Genomic DNA, 27,554 nt, shown 5'->3' with positions numbered 1-27,554 from the left:
TTGTGCGCTGGTCATTAGTGTATAAAAGCCTTAAGAGAACAAATTGAAAGTGTTTTTGCAAATTATTGAGAAGAAAAATAATGAAAATTCAGTGAATTACTTTAACCGTGAAATGTCCGATGAAAAAGCATTACTCTATGATCCTGATAAAGATGAAAAGATCGAATGGTTAGAAATCTTTAGATATAAGCAGTAACCAAGGAGACGAAATTTCTGATTCAGACATCAGAAAAGAATTGACTAAAGCTTCGAATGTTAAAATATAAGTAAAAATATAAAAATATCAAAATATTTTGTAAAATCCGATAAATGGCAGCGGCTGCCACTTGATCCCTCCGTGACACTTTTAGTTTGGGTTCTACGGGTTCTACGAAGTGTTAAATTTATTTCACAATTCACGTATAAGAATTATTCACTATAATCGCCTAAATTGGCTTAAGTCGCGAGTTAGCTTCCACTTAGAACTTTCCACTTGGACTTCAGTCGTAAGTGTGTCTAAGGCATAAGATTGCAGTTAACATGCCATGTGATCAAACGCATTCATCAACGTGAAACCTCAAATCCTTAGTCCCTAGAAATTGCAGTTAAATCTTCGAGTCTTTTGCTTTTCACAGAGGTCACAGAACAATGAAAAAATAAATAGATTCTATAACTTTTACTATCGATAATAAATAATTTATTTGACTGTTTTCTAAATACAATTTTATTGTTAAAAAAATTCAGTTATTAAGTATTTTCGCGTGGTTTTTTCCTCAAAAAAGGAACTTCAATTTGATGGAGTTTGTGCATGTGAGTCCGATGATCTTTGATATGCCATGAACCTTTACCACACAATTCACATTTCCATGAAGGTTCAGTCTTCAAGTGAACCTTATCTATGTGAATCTTTAAAAAAAAAAACCAAAAAAAAGATTAAATATTGAAGCAATAAATAAATATAACGCCATTTCAAAGAAAAATGAACATGATTTTTAGCACTTTACTGTTCTCACGTGCTTCTACTTAATCGACTTTGTGCTGGTTCCTGTCACGACTGTTTGGTGATATTAGAACACGGCGAGTACTGAGGAAAACAGTCTCGAAGCAGGAACCAACACAAAGAAAGAAAAGTCGATAATGCAGAACCACTTGAGACTAGTAAGAGGCTAAAAAATGTGCAGGAGAAAGATTTCTTGTACTGTTGCAATTAAAAAGGAACATGTTTTTTTGCACTTAGGGTAAATTAAGTTAATTCAAAACCTGCTCTAAATGGAAATTTTTTGCTACTCCAAATGGAAACATCATTGTTTTCATGATAAATACAGAACTAAATTATTATATTTATATATTTTCTATACCACAGTTTCATTATTTAGTTAATTTTGCTCCAAATAAAGCGAAAATCCATTCATATTCACAAATTTTAATTTGTTAATTTCTCAGAAAAATTAAAAGCGTACATTTTCACCATCGAATTTTTCATCGATCGACCATGTTTTCCAAAGAAAAACACAATAAAGTGACTGTTGTTTATTCGTTTTGTTTAACATTTATGTCATATTTCTGGCTAATTTTAGTTAAATTAAGTGCTAATCTTTATTGTTAATGGTACGTGAAATTTTCAAATAAAATAATTACCTATTTCGTGAACAAAAGGGGGTTTTCTGAAGTGTCTGCAAATGCTTCAATAGAAAACTCCGGAAATATGATTTTTTTGGCGAGATTTTCTGAAAGGGGAAAGGTGAAAATACCAGAAGAACAAATCCTGCACTCAAGAGCAACTTAACAAGGTTTTGGAAGCCTTTCGTCGCGATTTCACTTACACTGTTTGTCTCCAATTAGAAACATTCCCTTGTCTCCATTTGGATTAATATGTCTCCAATAGTAGCATTTTACGTTCGCGTATTTTTCTTGTATTTAAGAAGTTTTCAAGTTATATCTAAAGAATTTTCACTAAACAGTAACATTCTAGAATAGTCAAGGAGCAAATTTATGTAATTTTCTTCAGAAAAAATCTGAACTTAAAGAATGTGTTAAATCTTCTTTCAAAGTTAAAGCGTCTGGAAAGGGTTTTGATTTAGGACATTTACCCAAACTATTCTCAAGTGCTTCTACATTATCAACGTTTCTTTGTGTTGGTTTCTGTCACAACTGTTTGGTGATTTTAGAACAAAACAAGGATTAGAACAAACAGTCGAGACAGGAACCAACACAAAGAAAAGTCGACAATGCAGAAGCACGTGAGAACAGTAGAGTGCTACAAAAAACATGTTTATTTTTCATTAGAATATCACTAATTCTCTTTACCTTCAATTGTGATTTGTCCTTGTACTGCATATCACAAAATGTGCATTTGAACATTTTCCCACTGTGTCGATCCATGTGTCTCCTGAGGAATTTCTCATTTGGATAGGACTTGCCACATCCTGATACTTTGCACTTAAATTCTTGTTCAGGCCTCTCGTGGATTTTCTTTATATGAGCCTCTAAAACTTTTTCTCCCGTCACTTTCTTCCCGCAGATTTCACACATTGCTCGCTTTACATTAGCCTTGATACCTTTGTGCTGCACTTGCATATGAGTATGGTAGCCTGAACTGTAGATAAATCCTTTGCCGCAGATATTGCACTTGAATTGAAATTATTTGTCAGCAACAGATTTAATAAAAAAAAAACATATAGTCAAAGAAGATCATACTTTTATCGGGCGCTCTCCAGTGTGAGTCATTGTATGCTAAAGAATAATAGATGCAAAAATAGTTATCATTTAAATTAAGAACGAAATGAAATAATTTATGAACAGTACCTTTCTATAACGAGCGGTTGAGCATATTTTACCACATACTTCGCAAGTTTTAAATTTTTCGGGTCGCTTTTTTCTAAGTTTTTTCTCAGGTTTACTTTCTTCTTGGCTATTGAACTCACTAACGACACTCTCCTCCTCCTGTTCCAATTCCTTAAAAAATAAATTTTTACAATGAAGAAAAGAAAAAGGCTGTGTTATAAAGTTTAAAATCCTAGCTGTTTTATGCAGTGAGCCAGATTAGTAGCGGGAAACCTATTTGCAGAATGCTCAAATGTTTGGCTTAACCCTTTAAGGACGATTGGAACACCGGTGTCCCATAAAGAAAATAATTTTTACTGACTACCTAAAGTTAGTTTTTTCTTATGTCTGTACTTAATGGTAAAGTAGAAGGTTGAAGGAATCTCGAATATTTTTTGCAAGTCTCTAGCTATTTGCTATGTAGTAAAAATTTAAGCTCAAAAATGGCGAATTTTTAAATTTTCAAATTCATAAGTGATTTTATTTATTTTTTTATACTTTCAATTTTTTTAAGCAAAACCCTTTTGGCAGTAAAAAGTACAATACTCATACGTAATATTTTTCATTAAAGCGAAAAATATTATTCATTGGTATTGTCAGAAAAATTACTTAAATTTTTGGGCTATTTTTGTCCCTATCGTTCATAGAAGCACAAAATACACCGAATCAGACTCTGTTGGACTTTCCAAGGTTAGATGTAAGACTTATTATTGATTATGTTTCTCAGTTTAATTTTTATTGTTGATTTTCAGTCCGTTAAAAGTGTCTCGTCATTAAAGGGTTAAACGTTTTGAAATGTATTTTTTTGCAGAAAGAACAGTTTTCTGTAGATTTGCAAAACTGAGCAAACAGCACAATGTTAGAATTTTTACCATCATACGAATCTCGCGGTAGTGGGCATATAAAACGGAAAATCAGAAATACAGTGTCGGCCATAAGTTTCTTGACAAATCCATGTTCGAGAAACCAGATGGAAAAATGATAGAAAAAATAACGTTTCAGTTTTTTTTGCAAATGAGTTGCTTGTAATTCGTAGATGTTATTTATGTATTTAAAAAAAACTTAATTGTATTCATATCAAAAGTAATTGTTTTCCCAAAGTTGAGCATTTATCATCGGCCAAAAGTTTCTTGACACTTTTGTAACTGTGTTATCACACTTGCACATTAAAATTTTAATATGATTCACATTAATTGTCGCTGGTGAGAGTCCAAATGTGTAATTTGTGTGTTTGAATCATTTTATATTCAAAATTTGATCTATTTGTTGATAAAAAGGTAGACTTGGCCCGCAAAATTTGATATAAATTGATTTATAGCATTAATGCAAAAAATTAATGCGATTTTCTCTTTAATTTTTTAATGTGAAAAATATTTATGCTTTAGGTAAATTTAAACTTGTTTTTGTATGCCAAGTCCACTTCTTTATCAATAAATAGAAAAACCCCAAATATTAAGTGACTCAAAGACACAAATAACATATTTGGACGCTCACAAGTGACAATTAATGAGAATCACATTAAAATTTTAATGTGCAAGTGTGATAACGCAGTAAGACTTACTCAAAATGGTCAAATACACGCAACTAACTTATTTTAACCCAGTTATTTTTTGAAGTTATATCATTCGAGAGACAAATGGTGAGTGCGAATGGTGTGCACATTTCTAAAGTTTACAATGGTCTATTTATGCATAAAAAGTGATGATATATAATAATAAAATAATTATTTTTTAATGTACTTGATAATTTAGGTTAAAATGGCAAGTTAGAAGAAGTTAAAGGATGGGTAATCATCTAGAGATACAGCCGGAAGGAATCTGTGTTGTCAATTGCTTGATTTTAATTATTTGATTTTTATTTTAAATCAATTTTGTTATTAAAACAAGATATTATTTTAAATTCGTTTAATTAAATTCAAATATTTACAGGATTTTTTTTTTATAAATTAGTTATTTGTCTCTTCAGTCGTCTGTCGTTTCTTCCTGAAATATGGAACATCTATGTTGTGAATTATATGCATATGACTTCGATAGAGTCTTGGTATCCAAAAAGGTCTCCCACATTCTGAGCATTTAAAGGGAGCATCACTCTTCAAATGATGTTTGGCCATGTGAATCTTTAATAAGAATAAAAAAAATACCATTTAGATTTTTGTGATGAAGCACATAGTATGATTAAAATTACCTTTAGGTATTGTTTGTCCTTGTAATCAAAATTACACAGATCGCAACTGAATATCTTCCCTTTGTGGCGATCCATATGTCGTTTTAGGAATTTCTCATTTGGATAGGACCTGTCACATCCAAAAGCTTTACATTTGAATTTTAGAACGGTTTTGTTGTGGCACTTTTTAATATGAGGCTCAAGACTTCGTTGAAGTTTAAGCCACTTGCCACAAATGTCACAGATTATTCCACTTTCGCCAACACTATTGCCCTTTATTCGCTTACGTTTGTGATACAATAAATGCTGAAGAGAAATTTAGATTAAAAAAAATGTATATAATACTAGGAAGATTAAATGACATACATACCTTATTTAAATCGCTTTCAACGACTAGTCTTCTACATTCACTGCACTGCTTCATTTTCTTATTGGAGCCGCACATCCTTACGTGAGAAGACAACAAAGACTTCCGATTGAACTCTTGTGGGCAGTTAGCACAAAAGTATCTTTCATTGGAAGGACGATTAACGTACAACTGAAAAACCAAACACAAAAACGATAATACGAATTGACAAATTTTTGGTTCAAAAACAAACAGCAGTTTATATATTTAATGGTCATTATTAAGGAAAAGTAATAATATGTACAAAAATTTGTTGATTCTCTGAAATGTATTTTTCTGCTTGATATTTGAACTAAATTGTACTCTCTCCGTCCTGAACAAAGTCGTACGTTTTCTAGTTCATTTTATATGAAAGAATGTATGACTTTTTTGGGACAGGCGGAGTATTATTTTTCTCAAATTTATGAAATGAATTGTGAAACTTCAAACGTAAAATAGGTGTCAAAAGTTTGTTGCCTCATGTATGACCGGGAAACGAGATTCAAAAACTGATAGAAAAAGTTACTTTTTCGAATTTTTCTTTTTGCAAATTAGTTGCTTGTAATCTGTAGATTGTATTTATATATTTTAAAGGAAAATAATTAATTTTATTTCATATAAAAAATTATTGTTTTCCAAAAGTTGATCATTTTTGATTCATCAAAAGTTTGTTGCCTCATTTAAAAAAACTAATTCAAAATGGTCAAAACATGCAACCAACTTTATGTAAATCGGTTACATTTTGAGTTTATGTCATATGAGAGGCAAATGGTGAGTTTGTATGTTTCTAAAGTTGTCAATGGTAAATATATGTATATAAAAGTATCGATAACTAACAAGAAATAATCTGTTTTTTTTAATAATTTATAATTTAGGTTAAAAATTGCAAATTACAAAAAGTTAAAAGGAGGGAAATTGTCCAGAGATACTGCCGGAATAATTCTTCGTCGTCAATTGTTTAATTTTATGGAAAATCTACAGGATATACATAAAATCGTCAAAATAATGATGATAAGGTACGACCAAATCTAAAAAACGCTACTGGCAGACCTAGGGTTTCGACTCAGAGGGTCGATTACAGTATTATTTGTATCTCTGATAGTGACCTTATGATTTCTACTCCAAAAATTTACAATCAGTTGGTTGCTGAAGGGACACAGGTCCTTACTGTTATAAAAATTAAGAGAAATTGCTCAGAATGTTTGGGTGGCTCGTAATATTCCATTGGTTAGTTTGTATAATCTGGATAAAAGGTTGTAGTTTTACTTGTTTCACATGTTTCAAGTAAATCTACAACCTTTTATACAGATTGGTCTTGCTTACTAAAGGAATACTGCGAGCTACCCATACATTCTTACCATTTTCTTTCAAAATAGGCTTGTTTTTGTAACAGTAAGGACCTGTGTACCTTCAGTAACCAACTATCTTTCAATTTATTAAGCAAACATCATTGGGTCACTATCAGAGATACTTACAATGCTGTTATCAACCCTCTGAGTCGATACCCTAGGTCTGCCAGTAGCGTTTTTCAGATGTGCTCGTACCTCATCAATATAATATTTGAATATTTTATGTGTAACCTTTCGTAATTTTCCATAAAATTTGGTAATTTACGACGCAGATTCATTCCGGCAGTATCTCTGGACGATTTTCCACCTTTCAACTCCTTCTAACATGCCATTTTAACCTAAATTATGAATTATCAAAAAACAGATTATTTCTTGATATTTATCATCACTCTTATAAGACATGTATTTACCACAGACAATTTTAAAAATATTCAAATCCTCCATTGACTTCTCAAATGATAAAAACTCAAAAAATAGCCGGTAAATTTTAAGTTAGTTGCATGTTTTTGACCATTTTGAGTAACTTTTCAAATGAGGCAACAAACTTTTGATGCATGAAAAATGAAAATAAAATTGGAAAATAATTATTTTTATATGAAAAAAAAAGATTTTTTTTCGAAATACATAAATAAGGTCTACGGATTACAGTCAACTAATTTTCAAAACGAAAAATTTTAAAAAGCAATTTTTTCTATCGATTTTTGCATCTGGTTTCCCGAGCATACATGAGGCAATAAACTTTTGACACCTACTGTATTTTGCAGAATGCTCAAATGTTTGGCTTAAACGTTATGAAATGTAGGGGAAAGTGCCCATGTTTGATACGATCCAAGCTTAATAATAACTATTTTTTTCCTATATGTTAATCAATAGTTATGACAATATATTTCAATGGCTGGTGCTAAACCTTACATTTTCTAAAAAAAATAGGATCCTAGCTCTTTTTTCCTAGTTTTAGGAAGCAAGAATAAAAATGGGTCCTAAACTGTAATTTCGATACATGATATTTCATAAGTAATTTCTTAATTAATGTCGCTGTTCAGGAAAACTAATATCATAGGCACACAGAGGGTTCATCACATCAGTACTAATATTTATGTAAAAATATTTTTACTTGGGGACACTGTTTTTGTGGGTGGTGGCAAATTCATAAATTCTACCTGTGTCCATCCTATATTTGATGAATGATAATTTTAATGTGGCAACTCTATCATAATTACACCCATTGTAATCCTCCAATTTTATCGACAATTGACATAACCTTCATTTTTCATCGGTCAAAAGTTTCTTGACACTTTTGTAAAACTTACTCAAAATGGTCAAATACACGCAACTAACTTATTTTAACCCAGTTATTTTTTGAAGTTATATCATTCGAGAGATAAATGGTGGGTGCGAATGGTGTGCACATTTCTAAAGTTTACAATGGTCTATTTATGCATAAAAAGTGATGATATATAATAATAAAATAATTATTTTTTAATATACTTGATAATTTAGGTTAAAATGGCAAGTTAGAAGAAGTTAAAGGATGGGTAATCATCCAGAGATACAGCCGGAAGGAATCTGTGTTGTCAATTGTTTGATTTTAATTTTAAATCGATTTTGTTATTAAAACAAGATATTATTTTAAATTCGTTTAATTCAATTCAAGCAATTACAGATTTTTTTCACAAATTAGTTATTTGTCTCTTCAGTCGTCTGTCGTTTCTTCCTGAAATATGGAACATCTATGTTGTGAATTATATGCATATGATTTCGATAGGGTCTTGGTAACCAAAAAGGTCTCCCACATTCTGAGCATTTAAAAGGAGCATCACTCTTCAAATGATGTTTGGCCATGTGAAGCTTTAATAAGAATAAAAAAAAATACCATTTAGAATTTTCTGTGATATGAAGCCCATAGTATGATTAAAATTACCTTTAGGTATTGTTTGTCCTTGTAATCACAATTACACATAGCACAACTGAATATCTTCCCTTTGTGGCGATCCATATGTCGTCTTAGGAATTTCTCATTTGGATAGGACCTGTCACATCCAAAAGCTTTACATTTGAATTTTAGAGCGATTTTGTTGTGACACTTTCTAATATGAGGCTCAAGACTTCGTTTAAGTTTAAGATACTTGCCGCAAATGTCACAGATTATTCCACTTTCGCCCACACTATTGCCCTTTATTCGCTTATGTTTGTGATACAATAAATGCTAAAGAGAAATTAAGATAAAAGAAATAAAATAAATACTAGGAATACTATAAATAAATACTAAGAAAATTAAGTGACAAACATACCTCATCTAATTCGCTTTTAAGGATTAGTAATCTACATTCACTGCACTGCTTCATATTCTTATTGGAGCAGTCGTGAGAAGACACCAAAAACTTCCGATTGAACTCTTGTGAGCAGTTACCACAAAAGTATCTTTCATTGGAAGGACGATTAACGTACAACTGAAAAACCAAACACAAAATCGATAATACGAATTGACAAATTGTTAGTTCAAAAACAAAAAGCCAGTTTATATATTTAGTGGACACTATTAACGAAAAAAAGTAATATGTACAAAAATTTGTTGATTCTCTGAAATGCATTTTTTCGTTTTCTGCTTGAACTAAATTGTATTCTTTTTTGTAATGCAAAATTTCGTTTTTTGCGAAAGGTGCTTTTGCCCCCACTCCCTTTTTTCTAAGAAAAAGAAACGGTTTTCAGTCATGTATAAAAAGGGTTGCATTGATAATGCTTCTCAGATATATGAAATAAATTGTGAAACCTCAAACGTAGTTTCTCTAGTTTCTTTGTTTTCGATAATATCGACTGTCGATTCTCAAAAATGTAAACGATAGCTGCACGTATTGTAGCTGATACAGATATTTATCAACAGTCAAATTCTTTTGAGAGTGTCACAATAAATGGCCTAACAATGCGTAAAAAGTCAACATTCACTTAATTTAGGAGATACAGATTTATCGATACTATCGATTCGATAGTATCGAAAAGTTATCATTCCACCCTTGGTGTGACATGACAACTTCTTTTCGATAGTATCGAATGTCGATTCTGAAAAATTTAAACAATAGCTGCACTTTCTGTAACTAATATAACTGTTTATCAACAGTTTCATTCTTTTAAGAATGTCGTAAGGAATAGACCAACAATCCGTCAAAAGTCGACATTTATTTAATACAACAGATATAGATTTATCGATACTATCGTTTCGATAGTGTCGAAAAGTTATCATACCACCCCTGACTGAAGGCAGGTCTCCTGGTGAGACGGTAGGTGGAAATTTTACAGGGTTAAAAAATTAAGGCGTTATATATCGTTGTCGATTGCATTAGCGATAAACATTAGATTGCGGCTTTAAGAAGATCAAAAAGTTTGATTAGCTTGAAGTAAATCAGATTATGGGGTAAACTATTGAAAACCTTCGTAAAGTCTCACAATGCAAATAAAAGCGGTTAATAAGACCGGTTCCTCAATTCGATCGGTAGAGTTATTTATTCAATTTCTTTATATTTGCACTAATATTTGGTGTATGATCTAACATTAATAGATCAATTATTCCATAAATAAATACGAATCAGTGATAATTTTATAGAAATTCATCATTAAAACATTCAAATATTGACCACCGGTCGAGTCGAGGAATCGGCCGACTCGAGGGCACTTTACCTTACTTGATCCACAAAATGAATTTATCTACATCGTATAATTTATCTATAGGGTTTGTTTTTGGTCTATTTTGAGGAGAAATATTTATGAAAATGCTTCCCAACTACACAGAGAAAAATTACCCTCTAGATTCAAGAAAAAAATACTCTAAATAAGGCTTCGATTTTGCTCCAAGCAATTTTTTGCTTAAATTTTGCTTAAATTAAGAAAAAATTTCTATAAGAGCATTTTCTTAAATTTTAGAGTACGATGGTTTTGAAATTCAGTAGCTTTGAATGTAGACTCTTTTACTCTTAAATTTAGAGAAAAATAGTTTTGAATTTGTAGCAAAAATGGTTTTGATTTTAGAGTATCATGGTTTTGATTTTAGAGTATTGTGGTTTTGACTTTAGAGTATTGTGGTTTTGATTTTAGAAACTTATGGGTTTGATTTTAGAAACTTATGGGTTTGATTTTAGAGTATCATGGTTTTGATTTTAGAAACTTATGGGTTTGATTTTAGAGTATTGTGGTTTTGATTTTAGAAACTTATGGGTTTGATTTTAGAGTATTGTAGTTTTGATTTTAGAAACTTATGGGTTTGATTTTAGAGTATCATGGTTTTGATTTTAGAAACTTATGGGTTTGATTTTAGAAACTTATGGGTTTGATTTTAGAAACTTATGGTTTTGATTTTAGAGTATTGTGGTTTTGATTTTAGAGTATTGTGGTTTTGATTTTAGAAACTTATGGTTTTGATTTTAGAGTATTGTGGTTTTGATTTTAGAGTATCGTGGTTTTGATTTTAGAAACTTATGGGTTTGATTTTAGAAACTTATGGTTTTGATTTTAGAGTATTGTGGTTTTAATTTTAGAAACTTATGGGTTTGATTTTAGAAACTTATGGTTTTGATTTTAGAGTATTGTGGTTTTGATTTTAGAAACTTATGGGTTTGATTTTAGAAACTTATGGTTTTGATTTTAGAAACTTATGGTTTTGATTTTAGAGTATTGTGGTTTTGATTTTAGAGTATTGTGGTTTTGATTTTAGAAACTTATGTGTTTGATTTTAGAAACTTATGGTTTTGATTTTAGAGTATTGTGGTTTTGATTTTAGAGTATTGTGGTTTTGATTTTAGAGTATCGTGGTTTTGATTTTAGAAACTTATGGGTTTGATTTTAGAAACTTATGGTTTTGATTTTAGAGTATTGTGGTTTTGATTTTAGAAACTTATGGTTTTGATTTTAGAGTATTGTGGTTTTGATTTTAGAGTATTGTGGTTTTGATTTTAGAAACTTATGGGTTTGATTTTAGAAACTTATGGTTTTGATTTTAGAGTATTGTGGTTTTGATTTTAGAAACTTATGGTTTTGGTTTTAGAGTATTGTGGTTTTGATTTTAGAGTATCGTGGTTTTGATTTTAGAAACTTATGGTTTTGATTTTAGAGTATTGTGGTTTTGATTTTAGGAACTTATGGTTTTGATTTTAGAAACTTATGGTTTTGATTTTAGAGTATCGCGGTTTTGATTTTAGAGTGTCATGGTTTTGATTTTAGAAACTTATGGTATTGATTTTAGAGTATCATGGTTTTGATATTAGAGTATTGTGGTTTTGATTTTAGAGTACCATGGTTTTGATTTTAGAGTATCATGATTTTGATTTTAGAGTTTAAAGTCAAAACCATGAAACTCTAAAATCAAATCCTCAATACTCTAAAATCAAAACCATGATACTCTAAAATCAAAACCATAAGTTTCTAAAATCAAAACCACAATACTCTAAAATCAAAACCACAATACTCTAAAATCAAACCCATAAGTTTCTAAAATCAAACCCATAAGTTTCTAAAATCAAACCCATAAGTTTCTAAAATCAAAACCATAAGTTTCTAAAATCAGAACCATAAGTTTGTAAAATCAAACCCATAAGTTTCTAAAATCAAAACCACAATACTCTAAAATCAAAACCACAATACCCTAAAATTAAAACCACAATACTCTAAAATCAAAACCATGAGTTTCTAAAATCAAACCCATAAGTTTCTAAAATCAAACCCATAAGTTTCTAAAATCAAACCCATAAGTTTCTAAAATCAAAACCATAAGTTCCTAAAATCAAAACAACAATACTCTACAATTAAGACCACAATACTCTAAAATCGAAACCACAATACTCTAAAATCAAAGCCATGATACTCTAAAATCAATGCCATGATACTCTAAAATCAAGACCATAATAGTCTAATAGAATTCAAAACTACTATACTCTTATTTTGAAACCATGATTTCGCTAAAATCAAAACCACAATAGTCTTAACTCGAATCCTCTATACTCTAAAATCAAAACAATGACCTTCTAACTTTAAAACTTTTGTATGCTCTATCAGTGTTCAAAACTGCGATTCGCTAAATTCAAACCCACTGTTCTCCTATTATTAAGCACAATTTATTCTATTTTTTAAACTATCATACTCTTTTAGAGAAATTCAAGCGCAAAATATCTCAATTATAGGGGAAAATAGTTTGAAATTCTTGTACTCTTGATTCAAAACCACGTTTCTTAATTTTTTCTAACTCAAAATTTTTCTCTGTGTAGCAAATTATTTGTATTATGGAACCTGTAAATTAAACAAAACTATTCTTACCGTATTTCAGTATACAATATAGTTCCTATTCTATCGATCTGATTACATTCTTCACTGAGATAAAGCTAAAGGAATTGAAATGCCTGACTGTTCTCTAGAATTGACGAACTACAACTGTCAACAAAGATATTTTAAGATATTTAAGACAAGATATTTAAGACCCCGGGATATTTAGGTGTAAATCATTGTCTTTGGATCTAAAGACAATGGTGTAAATGAAAATCTAGACATCTTATCTTCTCTACAATATAAGCCCGCAGATGTAAATAAAAATACTGATAAGAAAAAAACAAATAAAAATTCGTCAAAAAAGCAAATGTAGAGTTCGAGCAGTAAATAAGTGTCTATTTTTCATTAGATATACGACCTTTATGTTCTTCTAAATATCTAATTATTAGTGTTAGTGGTTTGCTTGATCAATGTTGTAGTATTCCCTTATTCAGCAATAAAAAAATGTTGAGAACAATTAAATTCTGAAGATGATGATCTTAAAAAAATTATGGTTCGAACCGAAAAAGTAAAATAACTACCTGATAAATCGCAATGATAATGTAATCCTTCGCTAAAATCCACAAAAAATACAGCACGTGTTGTAAAATATTTACATTTTTAGCTGAGATTCTTTGCAATTTCAGTTTCTGTGCCCCGAGGTAAAATTCATTCTCGTCAGATTGAACTCAAACTTTGTACATACCATACACGTTTTGTTGATACTCCTAAAGCAGGATTATTATACACGTTAAAGCCGCCAAAAAGTAATTTTCCTGACCATTCGTTCGCTAAGTCGTATATAACCGTTTTTTTTTTTTTTTTTTTGAGAATGAGCGAATAAAGATATCGACTTGCGGTTTTTCGGCAAGATTTATTTGATCGGGCTGAAATTTTATTATATTAAAGCTAATGTCTTACACTACAGTAGACTCTCGCTAATTCGGCTCTTTTAAGATCGGACTACTTTATAATTCAAGCAGCAGTTGAATTTGAAAAAAGTTTGTTGACATTCTTCAAGTTTGAAGCAAATATGCTCAAATTTGATATGGTTTGTCTTAGTTTTGATGTGATTTTGCATTATTGAGAGGTTTTCACTTGGGGTTTCATGAAATTTATAATTGCAATGAGCATGTAAGGCCTGAGCTAAAATAAAAGCCGAAGTGAATTTGGTGCTGCCTGTTGAGATTCTTCGAAGTGCCGCGAAAATTCACGTAGAGAAAATGAGAGGTTTTTTAATGTTAAAATTGCTTAATTCCTTATAGTAATTTTCACAAGAAAATTCTTTTTTATAATTTAGTTTAATACAGCTATTTGGCTTGATTGTAAATACTTGTCGATATTACAAGCTTTTGAGCTGGAAGCCTCATATTCTTTTGAGCTGTCCCAAAATTCAGGATAGGTTTGAGAAAAATCCTTTTGTACAAGAATATTTTGGTTAATGAGGAATGCAAAAGTACGTATTACAAGAAGGTACACGACTTGCTAATAAGCATAAATTAGAGAAGAAAATATTTTGTCGCATTTTAGAAATTTTTCGCAACCGCAGCGCCGCCAGACGTTTGTGAAGTGAATTATTTGTGTCCCTATCTCTCTCTCACAGTTGCATTGCTCGCGATTTAAGAACTTTCAATTTGATGTGATATTTGCATTTAGTTTCTTTGTATTTTTGTAAGATTCAAGTAAAAGGGTGTGTAGTGAAGAGCTACCCTTCTTCTGACAAGGATATCAAGAAGACAATTTCTTTTTATGTCTTCCTATTATGTCTTTTTGGCGCAAAAATATTCGTCATGGCACCGTGAATAAGCGGGATTAATGTTACCAGTACAGCTATCTGCAATTTCCATTAGAATTACAGTAGACTCTCGCAAATTCGGCTCTTTTAAGATCGGGCTACTTTTTAATTCGGGCAGCGGTTACATTTGAAAAAAGTTTGTTGTCATTTTTCAAGTTTAATTATGATTATCAAATGAATCAAATATGCTCAAATTTGGCATGGTTTGTCTTAGGTTTGATGTGATTTTGCATTATTGAGGGATTTTCATGCAATTTACGTTATATATGAGTGTGTAAACTCAATATCTATATGCACATGAATAAAAAATCGTTGCATTTCAAAAAGTTTGTATAAAGCCATTTCGCGCGATTTTCTTCAATCCCGAAAATATGCACAATCCAGGGATTCCCTGTATAAGTGCAAATAACTTGGCATTATTATATTTTTAGTACTTATTAACCTACTTTTATTATATATTTTTTCTTTTATTTGCCTTCTGTACTCAAACTAAATTATTTAAAATAGACAACGACGAGTGGTAACTTCATATAAACTCGAAATTCAACTTGCAATCAAATTTGTACGCAAATAGGGCAAATAGGAAACCCTCCGAGGTTCACCTGCAGAGAATTACAGCTACCATAAGTTTATCTGGGCTTATCACTGATTTTATTGCTTAAGACCGTATTAAATCACTAAAATGACATTGAATTCTTTGTAATCATGTATAAAATGATATTAAGAATATTTCATTAGTATATTCAGAGTTGTCACCGAGAAAAGTTTCGTGTATCACAAAATCATTGCTCTACTTTCAATCAATTTAAAAATGGATTGGAATTTAATTCTTCTAACAATAGTGACTCTATTCGCAACAGGATATTTGTATGTAAAGAACAAGTACAAGTATTGGGAAAAAAGAGGAGTCCCTTATGTGAAACCTAAATTTCCATTTGGAATTTTAAAAGACATAGGCAAATCTAAACATACAAGTGAAGTCTATACGGCAGCTTACCAAGAACTAAAGGATAAAGATGTTTTTGGAGGAATCTATTTCTTTACTGAACCTGTTGTAGTACCAACTGATTTAGATCTAGTAAAGAAAATTTTGGTAAAAGATTTTAATTATTTTCAAGATTCGGGAGCCTATGTTAACGAAAAAGATGATCCCCTATCTTGTCAACTATTTGCTCTAACAGGATCACGTTGGAGGAGCTTAAGAAATAAACTAAGCCCTACATTCACATCAGGAAAAATGAAAATGATGCACAATACGATGGTAGATGTTGCCAGGGAAATGCAAAATTATTTAGAATCTTTTGCAGAGAAGAAGGAAATGATTGAAATTAGGGATATTATAGCACGATTTACGACTGATGTTATTGGAAATTGTGCTTTTGGTATTGAATGCAACAGTTTGAGAGATCCAAATACGGAATTTCGAGTAATTGGAAAGAAGGTTTTTGAATTTTCATACTTTGGATTTCTAACCAATTTCTTCGTAATGATGTTCCAAAATTTGGGTCGAATGCTGAGAATGAAAATCAATAAACCAGAAGTTTCAGAGTTCTTCATAAAGCTCCTTAAAGAAACTACTGAGTATCGCGAGAAGAATAATGTAAAAAGGAATGATTTTCTATCACTTTTGCTGCAAATCAAAAATACAGGAAAACTTGAGGGTGACGATACAGATTTAGGAAAAATTACATTCGAAGAACTTGCAGCACAAATATTCCTTTTCTTCATTGCGGGATTTGAGGGTCCCTCATCTACTATAACATTTACTCTTTACGAACTGGCTAAGCATCAGGATATTCAGGATAGAGTCAGGGAGGAAATAAACAATGTTTTAATGAAATACAATGGAGAATATTCCTATGCAGGTTGTGCAGAAATGAAGTATCTCGATCAAATAATCAACGGTAAGTTTTTGACAAAAAAATATCAGACGTGAGGTAATAATAACCCATTTACTTTTTTTTGTCTTCAGAAATTCTTAGAATGTATCCAACGCTGGACAACCTGTTTAGAGTTTGCGTTAAGGATTACAAAGTTCCTGGGTCGGAACATGTTATTGAAAAGGGAACTATTATAAATATTCCTGTTTACGGAATTCATCATGATCCAGAAATCTATCCCAATCCCAAAAACTTCGATCCAGAGAGATTTACTGAAGATAACATTAGAAACCGGCATCATTACGCTTGGCTTCCTTTTGGTGAAGGTCCGAGAAATTGTGTGGGAATGCGATTTGGTATTCTTCAGACCAAAATCGGATTAGCTCATTTGCTTTCAAAATATCGTTTTAACACGTGCCCTAAAACACCAATTCCCTTTATTGTAGATCCTAGAAGTATTGTGGTAGCGCCCAAACATGGAATGTGGTTGGGAATAGAAAAAACGTAAATTTAAGAAATATAATAAAGATCAGTATGACTTAAAAATAGTATTAGCTCTGATAAAAAACGTTGTTATGTAATGCCCAACGGTGAATTACTTTTGTGTTGTAAACAAGTGAAAATGAAAATAGTGTCGTTAACTCTGCCAATTCACACTTATAGTGAACTTTTTATAAAACTGAAGTGATAGGGATTAGTTGTGAAAGTGATTGTACAGACTTCTGTTCGCTTAGTATGTAATCGCAAGAAATTTTGTGTTTGTCCACAAAAAGCAACAATCAGAACAAGTGATTCCCAATCCACAGATTTAACCCAAATAAAGACAGGAAAAACTCCTACGTGCACCCAGGCTTGAACTGGAGGCCTTTCGCTGTCTAGGCGAATGCTCTACCAACTAAGCTATTGGGGCACTGGCTCTAATTGTCTTTGCCACTGATCTCAACCAATTGCCATGTGCACTTCAACACGTTTTCGACTCACTACGAGCCTGGAGAAATGGTATCATGCGTACAATTAAACCAGGGTATGAATTCTCTAACTATGTGAACGCTTCACTAGTGAAAGGTTCACGAGCTTCCGTCCCTTCGCGACTGCTAGAAAAGTTATTCTGTAACTTTAAGTAAAGCGAGAGGGGAAGTGTGTTGAAATTTTAGGGAAATTTAAGATTTTCATCAATATTTCAACTAAGTAACTATGAAAAACACTACAATTGAGTGTCATGAAGGATGCATTGTTGGTTTTTAAGCTGAATATGGAAAAAATTTTCACTGGCTTCACCGAGAAGTAACATCATCTTCACCGAAAAATTCACAAGTGAAACACATAACCTCAAATTGATCCTTTCACGTGAAGCTATCGCAAGTTACAGAATCTCTTTTGCTATCCTTCCGTGAAGCGTTCACCAATTTTGACAGGTGATCATAGAGTTACAGAATTCTCCCCCTGTTGATCTCGACGCTAAGACGCCCGTCAAATAATATCTGCAGATATCTTTAAGATTTCTGTAGAGAAAATCTACACCTCTACAGAATATCTGCAGATAAATTCTGTAGATATTCTTACGAATTTTATTTGGGCTTGGGACAAAATTCGTCAGAATATTTCGGCAGATTTATGACGAATCTCTGATGAATTTCTGTAGATATTCTGTAGATTTTTTCTACATTCCAGACTTTCCAGACAAGATGTGTCAGAAGAGATGGAAAAATTTTTCACTGAAGTTTGCAAAATTCTATAGAGTTATTCTTAGTGATATCACGGTGTTTATATAAAATAAAGAATTCTGCGACGCCGTGTTACAAGTAGAGAAAAGTGAAGTGAAAACTTTAAACAGAGTGTCGACCAAAATTTCGTGTTTTTGTATCATTCGATTGGCGATTTTTAAGAAATTAGTATTTTTGCTCGCAGTTTTTTTACGTATCTAAAATGTGTACTCGGTAATGCTTGTTAAGCAGAGCATACAATTTTCTTTATAACTTCTACAGTTTTTTCATAAATCAACAATATTTTTGTGAAGTAATGGAGGTTATGCAAATTTTCTAGGGAGAAATTCTGCCGAGAATCTGCAGATTTTCTCTGAATGTACTAGAATATACCGTTAAAATTCAAAAAACCTCCGAGTAAAATCGGCAGGTAGAGCAATGATTTGACGGGCGGCCATGGCGGCACGGAGGGTGGGTTAGAAGAAATGGATAAAATTCTATTCTGTCATCTCTATGAGAGTGAATGGCATCTAGATCTACTCATCTCCCTCACTCGTATGTCTTCTAGACAGATTTACGACTTCGACCGAGATACAGCTTAACATATTTGTAATAGAAATAATAATCAGATTATATTTCCATCAGTTTCTGACTAATCCGTCTTTCGGCTTAAGTTGTAAGTGTGTCTAATGCCCTAGACACACTTACGACTTAAGCCGAGTGACGACTTAGTGGAAAATGATGGAAATGTAGTTTAACCATTATTTGTAATACAGTTACGCTAAGCCGTCTCTCGGCTAATCCTCAGGTCTGTCAAGGCCCTAAGCCTAAGGCATTATAGATAGTTTCGAAAACATATTTACAAAATAGAAGTTATGCCCAGCGCACTATAACTCTTGTTTGTGAACATGTTTTTCACTTTTCTGTACGAGTGCAAGAGATCTGAATCTAGTCATCTCAGTCACTCTATAATGCCCTGCGCACAATAACTTTTGTTTGTAAACACGTTTTCGGAGCTTCCTGTGAAAGAGAATGAGATCTAAATTTAGTCACCTCACTCACTCTCATTGGCAGTTTCGAAAACATGTTTACAAAATAAAAATTATAGTGCGTTTGGCATTACGCCATTTTGAAAACATATTTACAAAACAAAAGTTATTGTGCGTTGGACATAAACCATTAAGCCAAAATAGAGAAAAAGTTGGTGTCGGAAAGCAGATTTTTTATCTTAATACCAAATTCTTAAAGGCTTGAATTGTCTTATATTATTGCAAAAGTACACGATATTTTATCCACTTAAATAATAATAATGGAGAGAATAAACTGTTCATCAACAATGTAAATTGTGTATGATTTATTTTTTAGTTTATTAATTTTAAAAATAATGACCATCGCACAATAACTTTTGTTTGTAAACATGTTTTTGACATTTCAATGAGAGTGAGTGAGATCTAGATCTAGTCATCTCGCTCATTCTCATGGGAAATTTTCAAAACATGTTTACAAACAAAAGTCATTGTACGCTGGTCATAACCCACGTTATATACTTCAAAACATTTAAGAAAATGGAATGGGAGTTGAATTTTGGGGGTAATGAATCGCGTCGAGCCAATTTTATCCATTTTATACCGTCAATATCAGATTACTCAACACGATCCTTTACCCCTAAAAATTTATTCAAATTTAAATACATTTCGAAAGTCCAATTTTCGAAATTTTTGTAATTTAGAATTTTCAAAAATCTACTTTCGCTTTTGCCCCTCTAGCGGTGGTCACATAAGACCCTAATGTTTTAAAAAGTTGTAGTAACATTTATTGAAACATTTTTGAATCTATTTCTGACAGTTAGAGCGCCATCTGCAGGCAAGTGATTCAAATTTGTTTACTGTCTCTGTGCCGTATTTTTCTAAAATTTGTCTGTTGGAAGCCACTGGCAAATCTCTTTTAGGTCCAGGAGATTCACGCAAACAACATTCTTGTGTTGGGCGATCGAATGCGTGAATTTTCCAGGCCGAATTCCGAGCTTTTATCGTTTTGATGTTCTGGCCGTTTGACAGCAGTTAGCAATATGGCAAATCAAAACAACCCAACTGCCTCTTCAACTAAAAGAAGCAGAGAAGACCCTGATCCCGCCAACAACGCCAAAAACAAACCCGTGTTACGGACTATTGGCTGGCTGTTCCGACGAGCAATGCTTTTGCGGCGCTAATGAATAATGACCAGGAGGCAGAAGTTGAGAATAACTCTCTTCCGGACAATTCTCCCAGGGAGCCAAAACCTCCACCGATCTTCGTACATGGGGTGGAATCAATGGTGCCTCTGGTCGCCTTACTTGAATCTCAAGCAAAGGATGACTACTTTCTGAAAGCACTTCATGACAAGACTGTGAAAATCCAGTCGAAAACTTCTGATGCTTACCGAAAGATTTACAAAGCCCTGAAAGAAAAGAACACCGATATGCATTCATATCAGCTCAAAAGCGACAAAGGCTTCAGGGCTGTCATCAGGGGACTGCATTATTCTGTCAAGGAGGAAGACGTCAAGGTGGCTCTTGAGGCACTGGGCCACAAGGTGAAAAATGTGCACAATATCAGGCAAAGACGCACGAGGAATCCCTTGCCAATGTTTATGATCGAGCTTATCACGTGCTCGAACAATAAGGAAATTTACAATGTGAACCGGCTTCTCAGCTATGTTGTGCAAGTCGAGCCCCCACATATGAAAAGGGAAGTGGTTCAGTGTACTCGTTGTCAGAGATTTCACCATACAAAATCTTTCTGCAATCGATCCCCGAGATGTGTAAAGTGCCTGTCTTCACATCTGTCCGAAAATTGCCCCAGGAAGACCCGCGACGAGGATGTCAGGTGTGTGAACTGCCTGGGACATCATCCAGCTAATTATAGAGGGTGTGAGGCTCATCAGAGGATCAGGCAGCAGAGGGTTGCTGATCTGAGACATAGAATCCGCCAAGAAAGACAATTACACCGTGAATCTTCCACAAACATAAACAATAACAATAACATACGGCGAAATGATACTTTGTCATTCACTGAAGTCGCGTCTGGCGCCACACTGCGACAAGTGAAGGAAACACACACGAACCCAGCAACCACTATACAGCATACAGCCAATGCATCACATAGTACTGACATGTCAGAGCTAAGAGATATGATGAAAACTCTTGCACAGCAAATGTCATCAATTCTAAACGTTTTGACTACACTCGTCACTAAATTGAATCCATAATGATGACTCAAGTTTTAAGAATTGTTATATGGAATGCCAATGGTCTGTGCAATCATGCACTAGAAGTCAAAAATTATCTGTTTGCCCATGACGTGGATATTCTTTTGGTATCCGAAACGCATTTTACAAATAAGAGTTTCATCAAGATTCCAAATTATGTGATCTATAACACGAAGCACCCAGATGGCACTGCACATGGGGGAACCGCCATAATCATTAGAAAAAATATTAAACATCACGTGAAGGAAAAATACAAAAAGGACTTCTTGCAGGGTACAAGTGTAGAGATCGAATGCTGGAATGCCCCTTTAACTATAGCAGCGGTATATTGCCCACCAAGACACATCATTAGGAGGGATCAGTTCAGGGATTTCTTTAATAGCCTTGGTACCAGATTCATCGCTGCAGGAGATTATAATGCTAAGCACCCATTTTGGGGATCACGCTTGACTAATCCAAAGGGCAAGGAACTTTATGAAGCGGCCAAAAGTGGAAATTTGAATTTCTTGTCGACGGGGGAGCCTACTTACTGGCCGGCAGATTCAAAAAGGGTTCCTGATCTTTTGGACTTCTGTGTGACAGGTGGTGTGGACCCTGCGCGGTGCAAAGTAATGTCATCCTTTGATCTTTCGTCTGATCATAGTCCCATTATCCTTGAGATCCTTTCTAAGGCTAAGACTGTGACTAGGGAGCCTTCGCTTGTCAACGGGACTACAAATTGGGACCGTTACAGAGAAAAGTTGGATGAATCCATTGATGTCCCTGTGGAGCTTGCTTCACACCAAGAAATTGACGAGGCAGTGGAACGGCTGACGGAGGCTATTCAGGGGGCTGCTCGCTCGTCCACCTCACATAGGCTTAGGGACGCTCATGCGTCCGGAGTCCCTTTAAGTGTTCGAGAGAAAATTCGGGAGAAAAGAAACTTGAGAAAAATCTGGCAATCTACGAGACACCCTATTGATAAAAGAAACTTCAACAGAGCCGTGAAGGAACTCAAAAAGTTGCTGGAAAATCTTAAAAATGAGTCAATCGCCGATTATCTAGGAAACCTCACGCCAACTCAAGCTACTGATTTTAGTCTTTGGAAGGCCACTAGGAAGCTTACACGCCCACAAACTGCTATTCCTCCTATTAAAAGGAATGATGGAGGTTGGGCGAGATGTGATTCTGACAAAGCAGATGCCTTTGCCAACCATTTGATTGGAGTATTTCGTCCATGGCCGGAAATGGATGAGGACGATGATGAAATAAATAGCTTCTTGGAATCTCCTGGACAGTTAGCTTTTCCCTTAAGGAGAATAACTATTAAAGAAATTGTGGATGTCATCTGCACTGACATTAGTCCTAAAAAAGCTCCTGGGTATGATCTCATTACCGGACAAATCCTGAAAGAGTCCTCTCCTAAGGTTATTCGTTTCATCCAGAAAATCTTTAACGCTATGCTTCAAATTGGATATTTTCCTAAACAATGGAAGGTCGCTCAAGTCCGGATCTTTGTCAAACCTGGGAAAAAACCAGAAGAGATGACTTCTTACAGGCCCATAAGTCTGCTACCGATACTGTCAAAAGTATTCGAGAGGCTCTTCCTGACACGACTGAGACCTATTCTTGAAAAAGGTGGTGTTATTCCTGGTCATCAATTCGGCTTTCGAGCTGGTCATGGAACGATCGAGCAGGTTCATCGTTTGGTGGATGTAATACACACAGCCTTTGAAGGAAGGAAATATTGTACTGGCGCATTTTTGGATGTTAGCCAGGCATTCGACCGAGTTTGGCACAAGGGCCTCTCTTACAAAGTGAAGAAGATACTGCCATTTGATTGTTATCTGATAATCAATTCCTTCTTGAGCGAGAGAACCTTTTTTGTGAAACAGGGTTGTGAGAAGTCGCTTGTGCATCCTGTGTTGTCTGGGGTTCCACAAGGTAGCGTACTGGGCCCCGTTTTATATCTGATTTTTACCGCTGATCTACCCAAACATTCTCTCAATATAATGGCTACTTTTGCGGACGACACGGCAATTCTCGCAGTGGCTGATTCCCCGATCGAGGCTTCCAGGAATTTACAAGTGGGTCTTCAGAATGTTGAAACTTGGTTGAGGAAGTGGAAGATCAAAGCCAATGAACTCAAATCGGTGCAAGTTACTTTCTCCCTAAGGAGGGAAGTCTGCCCGCCCGTCAAACTCAATGGAACAGAAATTCCCCAAGCTGATGAGACCAAATATTTGGGTATTCACCTCGACAGGAGATTAACCTGGAGAAGCCATATATGGACGAAAAGAAAGCAGCTAAGCTTGAGGTGGAGGAGTTTGTACTGGCTCCTGAACAGAAAATCGAAGATGTCGATCGAGAACAAGGTCCTTGTTTATAAATCCATAATTAAACCGGTGTGGACTTATGGGATCCAACTCTGGGGAGCAGCCGCTAAAACAAATATAGATATCCTGCAAAGGTTTCAAAATAAAGCTTTAAGGCAAATCGCGGACGCTCCCTGGTACGTGACCAATGATCAGCTGCACAAGGATCTCAGTGTAGCTACAGTAAAAGAGGAAATTGTAGCAGCTAGTGGACGCTACAAAAACAGACTCCTAGGACATCCTAATGATCTCGCAGGGCAGTTGGCGATTGATGAGGGATCGGAAAGAAGGCTCCTGATGATGAGACCTTCTGACTTATTCATGCTATTATAGTTTAGTCTTGATTGTTTTTTTTTTTTGTTTTGGTTGACCCTTGAGGTTGACCTCCAAGTCGTTTTGTACACTTTGGCCGCTTATGAAGTTTATTGTGCTGTACCTTTTGCTAGCGCAGATTGCTTTAATAAAACAAACTTTCAAAAAAAAAAAAAAAAAAAAAAAAAAAAAAAAAAATTTCTGACAGTTAAAAGTCTGCAGATCAAGTTTTTTTTCTTTTGAAATCGAAAGCTTTGAAGCCGAACTACCTACATATATATACTTAAATTTAAACCTGTTTCATGGCTTTTGCGGTTGTAGCACTTTAATCACAATTCCATTTAAAAAAAAAGTTTTAAATGGCAGTACAGTCAAGTGTGCTAATCCGGGCGGTTCGCTATCTGGATCTTTTATGACTAATTCACTTAAAATAATAATTTTTATTTTTATTTCCGTAATATAGTCACTAAAGTAGCATAATATAACTATTCAAGTTTGAGAAAAAGCAAAAATAATATTTTTATCCATTAAATAAGTGAGTGTAATCGACTCATTTCAATCTTGTGCCATCAGGGTTCTTCACTAAAAATTTTCTAGCAGTGATATTTTCGTTAATGCCAGCTGGTTGTGAATTAGCGAAAAGGCGACCCAGTTAGTGCATGCTGACTCATTTCTGTATTATCATTATTTTATAAATTTTCTTTAATATTTTTGATAATTTGCTTCTGAATAAAGAAGATGCACAAGAGATACAAAGGGCTCAACAAGCCTAGGTATCATTATCCCGTTTTACTATAATCTAATCTAATCTAATCTATAATTTTCTTTAATATTTTTGATAATTTATTTTTATATTATGTTTCTGAATGAAACAGTGAATAATTCTATGAATTTAGAAGAAGTAAAAAAAGAATTTTATCGGTCCAAAAACAAGAGTTTAAGTAGCACTGTTAGGAAAATGATCCATACCCCACCTAACCATAGTATAAAAAAATGAAAATCAAAAATTACAAAAATAGTATATAAGTAGAAATAGAAAAAAAATCATTTTTAAGAAATCTCGACTAAGGGCTCTTAAAATTGTGGTAGTGAACAAAAATATTAAATCTTTTTAACCAAATAACAGATTTTAAAAAGACGCAAGAAGATACCCAGAGTGGTCAAAATCACTGAAGAAGGATGTCGTCCGGGTATCGGATTGGACGCCGGATGTGTCATCTATCACTTATATATCCATAATATTTTTCTGCAGGTAACTCATTTGAGATCATGTGCAATTGTGTTAGAAATAAATTTAAAAAAAAAGAACATTTTTAATGTTCTAGGTTCTTGGACGATAAGTCGGGTATGGAAAAAATCATATAATATATTTAAAAAAATGTTAAAATATATTTTTAAAGCGGAAATATTGCGTAAGGACCGGTTGGCCGGACTCACATTTTAGTGCTATTCCCATGAAATATGAACATATTTTTTTAGTACATAACTGTTGTCAAAGAGCTTCTACATAATCGACTTATCTTTGTGTTGGTTTCTGTCACGACTGTTTAGTAATTTTAGAATACGGGAAGGATTGAGGAAAACAGTCGAGACAGGAACCACAGCAAAGAAAAGAAAGTCGATAATGCAGAAGCGCTTTAGAACAGTAAAGTGCTAAAAAAATATGTTCATTATTTCAATGAACTAGGCACCATTTAAAGGAGATCAAAACATATTCTGTGAAAATGAGACCGCTCAGAAGTGACTGGCCCTACTACAAACCTCACAATAACTATTATTATATTTAATTTTTTTTAGTACATATATAATTACCTTTTTACTAACCGATGGAGACCTCAAAACTGGAGAAGTCGGTGGTGGCTCGTCAAAAAAGTCTACATCCTCCTCACCATGATGGTCCTCCAAGTGATTCCGGTAGTTTTTATCCTGTCTAAAGCCACATCCACATTTTTGGCATTTGTACTTCAGAGGAAGATGCTTGAGTTTGTAATGTCTCTGAAGGAGATTCGACATTAATTTATCGAATAATGTTCCAGGAAAATGTTCAATTTACCTTTAGTGCATATTTCCTGAGAAAGACTTTATTACACTTCTGGCATTTGTAAATTTTATCTCTGTCGACAGGATGAGAGATTCTGTGCAACTTAAGAGCTATTGAGGATTTGAAGGCTTTTTGGCAATTACTAAATGAACATTTGAATGGGAAGATATTATTGTTTGGATTATTAAGAAATTCTCCCTCTTGATTAGGGCGATTTTCAAACCACTCCAAATCTGTTGCTTGTACGGAATCATCTGAGTTCTCCCACCATTCAGGAAGGTCATTAAGTTCCCCTTCTCTCTTATTTTTAAATCCATGAATCAGGGGGAATTCTTCATTACTCAAAGTATCAGCATCAGAGATGCTTTCTTGGGAAGAATTGTAAATATCACTGTTGCTGTTATCAAAAGCATTCAATTGAACATGTTCAGGAGGGAGTGGTGAGTTCAGGAAATCAAGTTCTTCAACATCATTATCTGACTCTTCTTCTGGATCCTCCACTTTAACATAGATTTGCTCTATTTGTTGCTGACACGTTGTCTACAAAAATTATTCCATTGCCTAATGTGCTGATCATTTTAAGGGGTGAAGAAATAATGAAATCTTACCTCCAAAGCTCTTTCCAGTGGCCGGAACACACTTCCAGTCTGCTCGAAAAGATTGACAATCTCAACTAAGACATCACATGAGAACTTTGGGGAGTCATTGCAGTTTTTGTAATTGGTCTCATATTTAGTCTTAACACACAGCGAATCTCCGTTGTACTGATAAAAATGTTTCACAAGAAATACCCTATGCTTCAACAGGAAGAAATCTATTTCAGACCTCATCTCTCCTTCCTGCTTTGTTCTGTAGTTTCCTTTGATTTCACAAGTTCTTTCACTTAAAAACCTGTTGATCTTTAAAAATTCACCTTTAAATTATTTTCTATTCCATAGTTTTGCATAAAAACTTAAAATTTTTATCAATTTTTGTGTGGACATTGTTTTGTTTACATTTTATAATACTTTCTAAAATTGAGGTTATGTAATTTTCGAAAATGCCGGATTTCAAATTCAGAAAGCCTATTCAACGAATCGCTCCGTCTCCGCCGTGGAGAAGCTTAAAAATAAGAAGTGTAAAAAGAAAATTGTAATTACAAACGTAAAATCGTTAACAAGAATAAAAATCAGCCCAGTGATAAACGCGATAGACCAAGACCAGAAGATTTGGGACAGATTTGTGGAGAAAACTACATGG

The 27,554-nt window shown here is 33.7% G+C and overlaps 1 protein-coding gene across 3 annotated transcripts; it reads right to left on the bottom strand.

Moving 5' to 3' along the window:
* Window positions 1-653: 653 nt before the first annotated feature.
* Window positions 654-27,341, bottom strand: LOC129803571 (zinc finger protein 729-like). Of its 3 annotated transcripts, XM_055850239.1 has the most exons (7): window positions 26,924-27,341; window positions 26,328-26,855; window positions 26,087-26,269; window positions 2,785-2,934; window positions 2,677-2,712; window positions 2,287-2,607; window positions 654-885 (listed from the first exon to the last, which is right to left on the bottom strand). In XM_055850239.1, exons 1-7 carry the CDS (start codon window positions 27,143-27,145, stop codon window positions 727-729), a joined length of 1,599 nt encoding a protein of 532 aa, XP_055706214.1. In that variant the 5' UTR covers window positions 27,146-27,341; the 3' UTR covers window positions 654-726. The 3 variants fall into 3 exon arrangements, with proteins under 3 accessions (XP_055706214.1, XP_055706217.1, XP_055706216.1); XM_055850242.1 differs by lacking the exons at window positions 654-885; window positions 2,287-2,607; window positions 2,677-2,712; window positions 2,785-2,934 and adding exons at window positions 4,692-4,918; window positions 4,987-5,271; window positions 8,991-9,149 and having other exon boundaries at window positions 26,924-27,318; XM_055850241.1 differs by lacking the exons at window positions 654-885; window positions 2,287-2,607; window positions 2,677-2,712; window positions 2,785-2,934 and adding exons at window positions 8,327-8,547; window positions 8,621-8,905; window positions 8,991-9,149.
* Between the last annotated feature and the right edge of the window lie 213 nt (window positions 27,342-27,554).

The sequence above is a fragment of the Phlebotomus papatasi genome, chromosome 2 (genome assembly GCF_024763615.1).
Source record: "Phlebotomus papatasi isolate M1 chromosome 2, Ppap_2.1, whole genome shotgun sequence".
NCBI lineage: Eukaryota > Metazoa > Arthropoda > Insecta > Diptera > Psychodidae > Phlebotomus > Phlebotomus papatasi.
This window is presented reverse-complemented; position numbering and strand designations above follow the sequence as displayed.

What these genes read in the sequence shown, in the direction of transcription:
- LOC129803571 (XM_055850239.1), bottom strand. Translation starts at nt 27,145, where the DNA reads ATGAGGTCTGAAATAGATTTCTTCCTGTTGAAGCATAGGGTATTTCTT. An exon ending in CTGGAGAGCGCCCGATAAAA is followed by an intron (nt 2,608 to 2,676) that starts GTATGATCTTCT and finishes TTTCAATTCAAG; the next exon opens with TGCAATATCTGCGGCAAAGG. An exon ending in AGGACAAATCACAATTGAAG is followed by an intron (nt 886 to 2,286) that starts GTAAAGAGAATT and finishes TTTTTTTTAAAG; the next exon opens with ATTCACATAGATAAGGTTCA.